The 11,832-nt window shown below is 34.7% G+C and overlaps 1 protein-coding gene across 1 annotated transcript in view; it reads left to right on the top strand.

The window, feature by feature from the left end:
• Nucleotides 1-880: 880 nt before the first annotated feature.
• LOC106472429 (protein ABHD17B-like) overlaps nucleotides 881-11,832 on the top strand; it is a 15,264-nt gene continuing 4,312 nt past the window's right edge. The window contains exons 1-2 of the mRNA XM_013933077.2: nucleotides 881-1,723; nucleotides 8,618-11,493. Coding sequence (XP_013788531.1) covers nucleotides 1,059-1,723; nucleotides 8,618-8,834 — 882 coding nt within the window. The 5' untranslated portion in view covers nucleotides 881-1,058 and the 3' untranslated portion in view covers nucleotides 8,835-11,493. The remainder of the gene's footprint in view (nucleotides 1,724-8,617; nucleotides 11,494-11,832) is intronic.

The following is an 11,832-nucleotide window of genomic DNA, read 5'->3' as shown; positions in this document are numbered from 1 at the left end:
AAGAAAGTCCAAGACTAGAATCAAAACTTTGAAAAAGGGAGATAATTTGTTGAATTTTCAATGGATTCAACAGGCAAAATAATCCCAAAGAAACAGAAAAATTTTATGGTTATCATGTTAGAAGCAAAGCCATTAGAAGTTAAGACAAATATTTTTCAAAAGGTCAAGGGATTAATGTGTAGTCTTTCAAAAAGAATTATAATACATTTATGTTTGTAAACAACCAATCATAGATAATATCCAACTCCGTAGTGGTCCAGGACAGACTTCAGTTCACGCTGCACAACTTGTTCTTTGGTTTTATTCTGGGATTACGACAAAAATTATCGCTAACATTATAGAACAGGTAACAAACATTTACAGCATATTAACACAATGTATTATGAAATAGTTTCAAAGTTCATAACCGTAATTTTGCACTGTTGCATATTTGTGAGTTGTTTTTTGTATTAATATATTGTATACTACATACGTCAGATGCTTTTTTAACACTTATCCTTTACTAGTACAAAACAAGAATTAGTAAAATAAAATATATTGTTATAAATGGAAAATAATTTCCAACAAAACAGTATTTACTTTACAACTTTCCAATGTTACATCCTTCAACAAATGTCCTTCGTTGGGTAACTTTGGGTTGTAGTACATTTATTTGATATTAATATATTAATCAACGATAAAGGTTACCTAATTTGAGCATAAAAATATGTAACATGTGATATCTTCAATATATTTTATAAAAACATTATCGTATGTGTGTACTTTTTAGTTATTTTAAATTATTTTGATAATAATATTATCATTTTATCTACCAATCAGACTTGCAGAATAATAAAGTGCGGTATTACCTTTGTGACGTCATAAGTGGGGTTCAATTGGGTGTGTGGTTAACGCAGACATTCAGAAAAGAAAGTGAATTTAAATTGTAGTTTAAAGGTGAAGCTGGGTTTTGTTTGGTCTATTTATTATTATTATGGTGTAATTGCTCCATTAGACGTTTATAAAAGTACAGAAGTGGCGGAACAATTATATTTCTGATTGTTGTTTCACCATCACGAATGCCGAAAAAGTCGGAAATGAATGGGCTATCGTTCAGTGACATCTGTTGTCTCTTTTGTTGTCCACCGTTTCCCTCTAGAATTGCTGCAAAATTGGCGTTTCTCCCACCAGAATCAACATATTCCTTTACTCCTGATGAAGCTGGAACGAAGTTCACTCTCAAATTATCAGATAGAGCAGAGTGGCAGTATTCACAGAAAGAATTAGAAAATTTTGAGGTGTTTTATACTCGAACGTCCAGAGGAAATCGTATAGCATGCATGTATGTACGTTGTTCTCCTAGTGCAAGATATACAGTGCTTTTCAGTCATGGAAATGCTGTTGATTTGGGACAAATGAGTAGTTTTTACTTAGGTTTGGGATCTCGGATAAATTGTAATATATTTAGTTATGATTACTCAGGCTATGGAATTAGTAGCGATAAACCATACGAAAAAAACTTGTATGCTGACATTGATGCAGCTTGGCATGCATTGAGAACAAAATATGGTGTGAGCCCAGAAAATATTATTGTTTATGGTCAAAGTATAGGAACCGTCCCAACTGTGGACTTGGCGTCGAGGTATGAAGTGGGTGCAGTTATTTTACACTCACCTTTGACCTCTGGAATGAGAGTTGCCTTTCCAAACACCAAAAGAACTTGGTTTTTTGATGCATTTCCAAGGTACATGTGTAATGTTTTATCATTTTTCAAGTGAAAATATATGACTTTTAGAAATCATTATACAGAACTAAGTTTTATTATATGCCAAGGCTTAAATATATGTATAACTTAGGACTTCATCCAAAACGTTCCTACAGAACTAATGAGCATGAAAGATCTTTATAGGAATAAAAATTTATTCTAATATAAACGTTCTCTCTAAAAGTAACTTTTAAGACCTTTAATTTTAACAAAATAGAACTATGTTATAGTTTGTTATTATATTGTAATATTTTAGGACCAGAACTTGGAAAAAGTAGTGTGGCAGAAGGCCATTTGACTAATATAGGACACCCCCACACACAAAGAAGATTATCTCAAACATAGCCTTTTGCATCCATATACCTATCCAAGAAAATGTTATAAGAAGCAAAAATTATGTTTGTACCTAAACCTTCAAGTCTAAGTACATATTTCCAGTTTTTTGATTTCCTCATGCAAACATATATAACCTATGGTCTTTCAAAGCTGCCTTTTGGAAATCCACCATTGAGAAAAGTAACAATTGAAATCCAGTCTTTGTTCTTCAGAAAATAATTGGTTCCTTTCTTAAACTCTTGTAAAGTAGTAACTTCAACAACTTCCAATGGCAATTCATTTCATAAGTCAGTCACCCTGTTATAAAAATAGAACTTAAACTCTTGTAAAGTGCTAACTTTAACTACTTCCAATGGCAATTCATTTCATAAGTCAGTCACCCTGTTATAAAAATAGAACTTAAACTCTTGTAAAGTGCTAACTTTAACTACTTCCAATGGCAATTCATTTCGTAAGTCAGTCACCCTGTTATAAAAATACAACTTAAACTCTTGTAAAGTGCTAACTTTAACTACTTCCAATGGCAATTCATTTCGTAAGTCAGTCACCCTGTTATAAAAATACAACTTAAACTCTTGTAAAGTGCTAACTTTAACTACTTCCAATGGCAATTCATTTTATAAGTCAGTCACCCTGTTATAAAAATACAACTTAAACTCTTGTAAAGTGCTAACTTTAACTACTTCCAATGGCAATTCATTTCATAAGTCAGTCACCCTGTTATAAAAATACAATTTAAACTGGAGCCTAGTCTATTTTTTACAAATCTTAAACTCATGTCCTGCCTACCTGTTATCTTTAAAATATAGCACAAAGACATCAGAGACCTTTATTCTATTGATCCCCCAGATAATCATGTCATTTTCAATAAGATAGCCTTATACCCTTTTTTTCTCAAGAGAAAATAAGTTGAGATCTTAACCTATAAGATCACCCATCCATCTCTGGAAACATCTTATTACTAGTAGATCTCATCTTAACCCTATCCAATAAGTTTATATTCTTTCTTAGGTAAACAATATTCCAAGTGATTTGAATAGAGGTTATTACCTCTTTTGAGTGGTAATCAGCATGTTTATAAATTTACATAAAATTATATTAATATTACTACTAGCAACAGAAAACTGCTTTGATGGCTTGAGTGACAAATTCACTATTATAAATCAGAATTATTTATTTCAGTAATGTTTATTGAATTGGTTTTGATTGATATTAAAATTTATGGCAATCCAAATACATTATTTTGCACTAATTATAAAAATTATTAGGCAAATGTTGATCCATGTCATTCTGCGATTCCTCAGTACAGCTAGGAGTAACCGTGTTTTAATTATATCGAAATAACTAATAATCTTGAACACCTAACTCAAGTATGTTTAATTCTAGAAACAAAGTTCAAAACTTTAAGCCTCTATTGATAAGTAATCAACCAAGTATTATTATAATAGCCCACATTTACACTTTTCATGTGAATATCCTTTTTGCTGTAAAATGACCAATTATGTAGGACAACTCAAAACAAGTCTTGTTCAGATTGCTGAATATTTGTTATAACATTTCAGTCTTATAAACAAGCTTACCCAAAATATTCATTTCTCTCTACTGTTGTGTTTCTCGTAAACACGAAGCAACTTGGATAGGTTTGGAGAACACTGACAATAGAAATTACTTTGAAATTCCAGGTTGTATGTTATGTGATATGATAGAGTATTTAAGAGTGGTTGCCTATTTGTATAAATACTAAACTGTTAGGATTGAAGACATAAACATGGTAGTTAAGAGGTTGAACCTGTATGGGTTACAGATTTCAAAGGTAGTCCGTTTTTTATTGGCATTTTTTATGTAAAGGCCACCTGATCAGAGATGAGATCAGGGTTTCTGCTGACAGAAATACTGATGCAGTAATTAAGGGAGCTTTTAGATGTACTACTGTGTATGACATAATGTTATACCATAGATATATGCAGCAGATCTCCACCAATAGGAGTGAGACACACAACTCCTATTATAACCAATACCCTCTTCACATTTCACTACTTAATCACTTCTCAATCGGCAGTGGTATTGTATAGACGTGCTGGTTTTTGCTTGTGGATTTTTCAACATTTTTCCTTTATACTATAGACTTAGTTTTCTTAACTATTAATTTAAATTTATGCATTTTGAAATTGTGCAAGGTTGCTTTTTCCAACTTTTTCTTACTTTTTTAGGAGCTCTCTTGTTTAGTGTATTGTGGATCCCACTCTGTGACAAGTGGTGGCTGATCAGGTATATTATTTAAAAAAAAAACTGCCCTATCCATTCTGTGACCATAGTTGATGTCAATTACATTGTAGCCTTTCCTACCTTGCACCTGATGTATAATTCCAGATGCTGTCAAGTGTTGGTTATGTGTCTCCATTCTATTGTTATCTATGCTCAAACAATAATGTTCCATGACTGGGCTATGGGGTGTTCCGTGGCACTGTTAGTAGTTCTCTCTAGTGGTTTTTTGCTTCTTGAATATGTTCAGCCCAGGACCTTACACTCATGGACTAACATCAGTAAAGCAGACACAGGTTGCTGCCCATTTCTGATGCTCTGCGGCATTGAGACTCTTCCTACCATGAACCTGATGTCCAATTCCAGATGCCATCAGGTTTTGATTTATTGAATCTTTTGATGTAGTAGCTCTGCTTCTGAAAATAGGGTGTCACAGTCACCCGTTGCACTGTCTCCAGTGATGCAGTCCTCTGGATTCTCCAACATGTTTTTTCACCCTTTTTTCTAGTGGAGTATGGGAGTCCTTACCACTTACCAATGTTTCTAGTTGCTGGGGTGGTAAATAGAGGCCTGTCCTCCTGAGTAATAAATCATACCATTCAGTTGAGAGTAGGGTGGTGGCATTCTACAGGTGTCAATGGTGTATTGCACTTCCTTCCTGATGTACAATTCCTGATACCACCAGACTTTGGTTTTAGCACTACTCCATATTACTGTCTATATATCTGACCGATTGCTTTTTCCTACCATGGCTTTCCTCCTTACTACCATCCTCTGAAGGTACATTCCAGAGGGATCTGGTGTTGGTTGTAGATGGTCCATTCATGATTAGAATCATATCAATGGCATGATGCCCTTCATACTGTGGACCTGATGTACAATTCCAGATGCTGCCAGGTTTTGGTTGAAGAACTCCACCATGTCACAAATGTGAGTGTGTGTGTGTGTATATATATATATATATATATAATTGCAGTTTGCCCCTCAGGGTAAGACATTCCTCCTACCTACCATCCTCTGGACGTACATTCTTAGTGAGTCCGGTGTCTGTTGGAGATGGTCTAGCCAAGTAAGTCCTCACAGGTGTGCTGGCCTGTATCACTCCTACCATGGACTGGATGACACTTGCCAACTCCCACCAGGTTTTGAACTGGAGATGTACCCCAGGTTTGCAGTCCCTCTTCCTACTGTCTGCTGGATGTCAGTTCCTGGCAGATCTTGTGTTGATTGTAGCTGGATGAAACACATTTTCCTGCTTGTGCATGGTTGGGTATTCTCTTCCTACTGTGAACTAGAAGTACCATACCCATTGCCGCCAGGTTTTTGACTGGAGATGTCATCCTCCCAGGGCTTTCCACCTTCCTACTATGCACTGGATGTTGGTTACAGGTGGATCTGGTGTTGGTTTTGTTGGAAATGTGCGCAAGTGTAGAAAGATTTTGGTACGGAAGCTTGTCTTCTCCTACCAAATCCCATTTCAAGGTGAAGAGTTAGGTGATCCTTTACCTACCATGAATCTGATGTACCATTCCAGATACCTCAAAGTGTTGGATGAGGTTGAACTATCTCTGTGGTCTGTTGCACCCTAGCCACTTGAAACCCAGGGGTCCCATTAATGAATTGTACATATCCTGGGATTTCTTCATGATTTTCCACCTTTAATGTTCATGACACTGTCCTAAAAGAGCGAAGAGTATACCTTAATCAGATGTGGTGCAGTCTCTCGATGATGTTTTCTCGTTTGGTTCCACACCTCATGGTCTCTCTTTGGGCACTTCCTAAAGGGGAAAATATTTTCATATGCCCTCCACCAGTTCAGTGTGGGATTCTAGCTATTTTGTGAGAACAGGTAAGATATCATATAGGAAATAACATTTTCCTAAACTGAAATTGTATTTCCAATAGAAACTTACCTTCTTTCCCATTTCTCACCCAACTTCCCCACTTCTGGTGATATATGGTATAATAAGTATTCTGTGAAGAGAGTGCTGGTTATGATTGGAGTTGCATCATGCTCTTGTTGATGGAGAGCTGCTGCATGATCATTTGGATGGGGGAAGTAGAAGGCTAGTGGTGAGCATTGAACATATGTGCCAGTAGAGGGCAGTACTAATCAAGAAAAGCTATTTTGTGAGAGAATGTAAGTATCTTTCAGAAATACATTTTCAATGTATGAAATTGCTAACTTATAAATATAATTTGGATGGGAATAACCTTAACAGTGTCATTAAAGAAAGAGATATTGGTGTAATGGTTGATCAGTCTCTGAAGCCATCCAAGCAGTGTGCTGTTTCTAATGGTAGAGCAAATAGGAATTTTAGGTTGTAGCTACAGAAAGATTGAATACAAGTCTAAAGAGGTTAAAATTTCATTGTACGGGTCACTGGTTAAGCCTTATTTGGAGTATTTTGTTCAGTCTTGGGTTGTTTACCTTAGGAAGAACATTGAATTGTTGGAATAGGTTCAGAGAGGGTTTACTAGAATGGTTCCTGGGATGTAGGGGTTGTTATTAGAGGAGAGGCTGAAATCTCTCAAATCATTTTCTGTTGAAAAAAGAAGTTGGGGAGGATCTGATTGAGATGTTTAAGATTGTAAAGGGAATTGATAGTGTTTATGTGTCATCTTTTTTCATATTTAACAATGACAATAGTAGAACTAGGGGCCACAAATATAAATTTTGGCAAGGTAGGAGTCATCTTCAGCTAAGACAGTTTCATTTTTCTAACAGGGTGATTGACCTTTGGAATGGGTTGTCTTCAGATGTTGTAGAGGCAGTAAATTTAAGAGAGTTTAAGAAAAAGCTTGATAAGCATGTGAATGATAAAGGCTGGCTTTAAGATTTTTTGTAAATTATTATTTTAATTAATTTTAGAGGATGGAACAGCAGTGATGGACCAATAGGTCCATGTTGTCCCAAGACATTATGTTATATTAGCAAGACTTGCAGATTAGGTTCTCGGTATTTCCTGAGGATGTTCAGGTACTACAGAATGATGAATCAACTAGTTAATTGAATAAATATTTGGCAAGTAAAGTTAAGTTCAAGATAATACATTTTGTCTGACATGACCTGTTTCACATATTTACTATAGAAAGGAAATATCTCAGTAGCATTACTACAGCAAAGGATTTTTTCATAGTGATGGATAAGTTTCTCCAGCTATTGAAATAGTGTAAGTAGTAAAGCCAGTAGAGTTTTATGGTGTATTTATAGAATTACAAGTCAAAACACGCAACTACCTCATTATACATATCACTAGTTAGGCCTCAGTTACAATACTGGATACAGTTTTGGTCTCCTTATCCAATAAACGATATTGGCTTATTGAAAATGATTCAGAAAAGGGTTTCTAAGATGATTACAGGGATGAAAGAGTTATCTTAAAGTTAAGATATATTAACTTATTTTATCATCAGAAAATAAGTGCTGTGAGATAGCCTTTGGATGTTGTGGATACGGTAAATTGAAGTGAGTTTAAGAGAAAGCTTGATAACTATATCAATAATAAGGGCTGGCCTTAAGATTTTTATCTTTTAATTAATTAATTTAATAGTTTAAAGGATGGGTCAGCGGAAATGAACCAATAGGTTTCTTGTTGTCCTTAAACATTGTTATGTTATAGCCCAAAAGTTGATGGTGGGTGCTGTTGGCCAGGTTTCTTCCTTGTGATTAGAAGCTCAAAATTAGGGATGGCAGCAGTTAACCCTAGTAGTTTTGCCCCCCCCCCTCCTCCTTTATTACTTTGCACATGAAGCATCAGACTTGTGATAATGACTCACGAGTCCCAATGTGGTTATTTGACAATTGTCAACGTGAACTACATGTTACTAGTGTTGCTGTGTATTCTGTTTTAACACATGTTAGTGCATTTTAATTAGTTAATTTTCTAATTTGTTATGGTTTATACTTATTGTTTATGATTATGAATTTCAATATTAACACTAAAATAATACAACTGTTTTGAGTCTATTAAATATAATTTCTTTATGTAGTTACATTTTCCAAGCAATGTCCTATATGACTAAATTTAGTGGATTTTTTTTGAAGTGGCTAAAATGTAAAAAAAATTGGACTGGAGAAAATTTGACCAATCCTGCCAGTGATACTCTAACATTGGAATAATGGCAAGTAAGCTTATTTTTCAGTATGCTATGTTTATCTTTAAATAGGACATTGGTTAAATAACTTTTTCTATAATTTTACGTTTACCTGCCTAATAAAGAAATATTCTTAGTGAATCTTATTTTTATCATGTTTTTATTCTGACCTACTAGCATTGATAAGATTCATAAAGTGACTTCACCAGTACTGGTAATCCATGGGACTGAGGATGAGGTGATAGAATTTTCTCACGGTCTTGCTATTTATGAGAGATGTCCTCGAGCAGTGGAACCACTGTGGGTGGAAGGTGCGGGTCACAACGATGTTGAACTTTATGGACAATACCTAGAGCGTCTGAAGCACTTTGTATCAGTGGAGCTGGTTAACTGACATCAGGATAACTCTAGTGTAACCAATTTAAAGATTGAACCTGATAATCATGCTCCTTGCTAATAATATTGTGTCAAAAACTATAGATTCCTGAAAAAAAAAAATTATGATTCTTGTGCTTTGTACATGCAAGTACACGTACATGACTATTTCAGTCTTTCTTCAATACATTGAAATATCCAAGTTCTCCCAGTCTGAGACAAAAGCTTAGGAAAGGTTTGGAACAGAATGAATGAAGACTGAGAGTTATTTACTTGCACCTGAAAGATGTAGTTACTCATCTGTTGTCTCTATTTTGCGTCTGTCAGCTCGGCATTAAGAATGTGCAGTAAACTGTGAAAACATGTATTTGTATTGTACGTTCTTTTATTGTTTAAGAATGATAATTATTGTGTTACGTTTGAGGGATCTCCTTCCAGTGTCTAAAACTTATCTGTTTTGATTCACATGGGAATATTACGTCAATAAATATTTGGTCGATAGTTTTTGGATCCTGTTTCTGGATAAACTGACAGTTAACATAATGGATTGTTTACGAAGGTTTTAAGTTGTAACAAAAACTGTTACATACTGGTTGTTTTTATAATGAGGAAGTGTAGTATAAAAATGACCAAATGATTTATTAGTGGTACTAGGTGTTAATACACTGGCCACAGTTTATTAAACTAAGCATGTTAAGTTGTAATAAAGTGAAATGTAAATAGAAGAACAGAATCATGCTTTGAAAACAACCATAATCTGATTATTACCAAAGTCAAGATTCTAATAATCAGAATATACTAGAACAAATGCTATCCCAACAATGAAGTCAATACCTTTAGAATAGTGATTAGGCTTACCAGATTTTGGGTTTTTATTAAACCTAGACATTTGAAGTATGAACTGTGTTTAGAGGAAAGTTGACTAACTTAATTAGTTTTTTTTCAGTATGCATGTAAACAGAATGGTTGTGGAAACTTTAGAGGCCCCGGACATACAGAATGGTTGTGGAAACTTAGAGGCCCCCGGACATTCTTTCTCATGCTTTTTCCATTAGTTACTATATTTTACTCATTGTCTAAGTAATAACTTGCTTGTTTTTCCAGCTTAATTTGTATTTCCATTATGTTAAACCTTTGAAAACAAAATGTCAGTATTATTCTTGTTGTATTAGGTACCAATTTTAACTTTTGATCAGAGCAATCTACTTACTTAGACCAAAAATAAACATCAACCGGGTAGTGAGAATAGCTAATTAAATATACCTACAAGTGTAAGAGTCCATTGTAGCATAAGATGGGAACCTTCACTGTTAGTGATATTCTGTACAAGAAGACAAATGTATTATAATGTAGCAAAAGATTGGGTTTAATATATAGCTTGAAGAATTAAAATTTATCTATGAAGTGGTCTGATGTAGAGAACAATATCCTGCTTAATGTGTGTGAAAATCAACCGGAAAATGGTTAGAGATAATGAACAGTGTGTGTGAAAGGTGTAAAAGTCAGCTGGAGAGTGAACAATATCCTGCTTAATGTGTGAAAATTAACTGGAAAATGGTTAGAGATAATGAACAGTGTGTGTAAAAGGTGTAAAAGTCAGCTGGAGAGTGAACAATATCCTGCTTAATGTGTGAAAATTGGCTGGGAAGTGGTTAGAGATAATGAACAGTGTGTGCGTAAGGTGTAAAAGTCAGCTGTAGAGTGAACAATGTGTGCATAAGGTGTGAAAATCAGGTGGGAAGTGGTTAGAGATAATGAACAGTGTGTGCGTAAGGTGTAAAAGTCAGCTGGAGAGTGAACAATGTGTGCATAAGGTGTGAATGTAATTAGAAGAACTGGGGATAAAAAAAGCGAAATTATTTAACAATAAGAAACTTGTACAATTACAGATCTGTTTAACTTTGTGTCAGATATGTGAAGTAATCATTGATAATGGATGTAGTGGAACAAGAAGGTAAAGAAACAACACAAAAACTGTGAAATAACCTGAATCTGTAGCTCTTAACGGAACTCTTTAAAAATAGAGTTAACACCAAAAGTGCAGGTACTGTGTTCTGGTATTAAAGATGAGTCTAGAGGTTTTATGTGGGTCGGAGTCATCCACTAGACATATCACTATACCACTTAATCATTCTTAACAGTAGATGGAGCTATTTGTTTATCAGTAAATGTTTGCATTACAAATGTGATTGAGAGCAATGTAAACTACTGTGTTTTTTGTAAATTTGTTTCTTATTTTTGTGATGGTTAATCCTGTTCCATCAGCATGGAATGTTTGCACTCTTATTATTAAATATTTACGAAAAAGAAGATTTGGGGAAGAATTTACTCGTGCATTAAAATGTTGTCTTATTGTACTTGGGTCTGAAATCTCAAGCTTGTATCAATAGTGATTTATTGCTACTAATAAGTATTGGCAGCATGTTCATGTACGAAGATAAGAACTGGTATCGTTAGACAGTGAAACCTTTTCCGTGTACAAAACACTCAACGGGAAAGAAGTATTTGACTGAAATGTAAAAACATCTTGAATAAAACAAAATATACACATCTTCAGTTTTTCTGTTGACACTTTGTAAAAGTAACATTTTTAAGTGTCGATTTTCTAATGAGGCTAGTTGATATGCTTAATCTTCAGCAGTGTAGGTTATGTCTGTGTCATAACACTTTAACTGGAGGTTAGTGACTTAGTGACATGGTATCTAACCCTCAGTAGTGTAGGTTTTGTCTGTGTCATAACACTTTAACTGGAGGTTAGTGACATGGTATCTAACCCTCAGTAGTGTAGGTTTTGTCTGTGTCATAACACTTTAACTGGAGGTTAGCAAAATGGTATTTAACCCTCAGTAGTGTAGGTTATGTCTGTGTTATAACACTTTAACTGGAGGTTAGTGACATGGTATCTAACCCTCAGTAGTGTAGGTTATGTCTTGGTCAACACTTTAATTGGAGGTTAGTGACATGGTATCTAACCCTCAGTAGTGTAGGTTATGTCTTGGTCAACACTTTAATTGGAG

Source organism: Limulus polyphemus, unplaced genomic scaffold (assembly GCF_000517525.1).
Source record: "Limulus polyphemus unplaced genomic scaffold, Limulus_polyphemus-2.1.2 Scaffold5329, whole genome shotgun sequence".
In the NCBI taxonomy this organism is placed as follows: Eukaryota; Metazoa; Arthropoda; class Merostomata; order Xiphosura; family Limulidae; genus Limulus; species Limulus polyphemus.
This window is presented reverse-complemented; position numbering and strand designations above follow the sequence as displayed.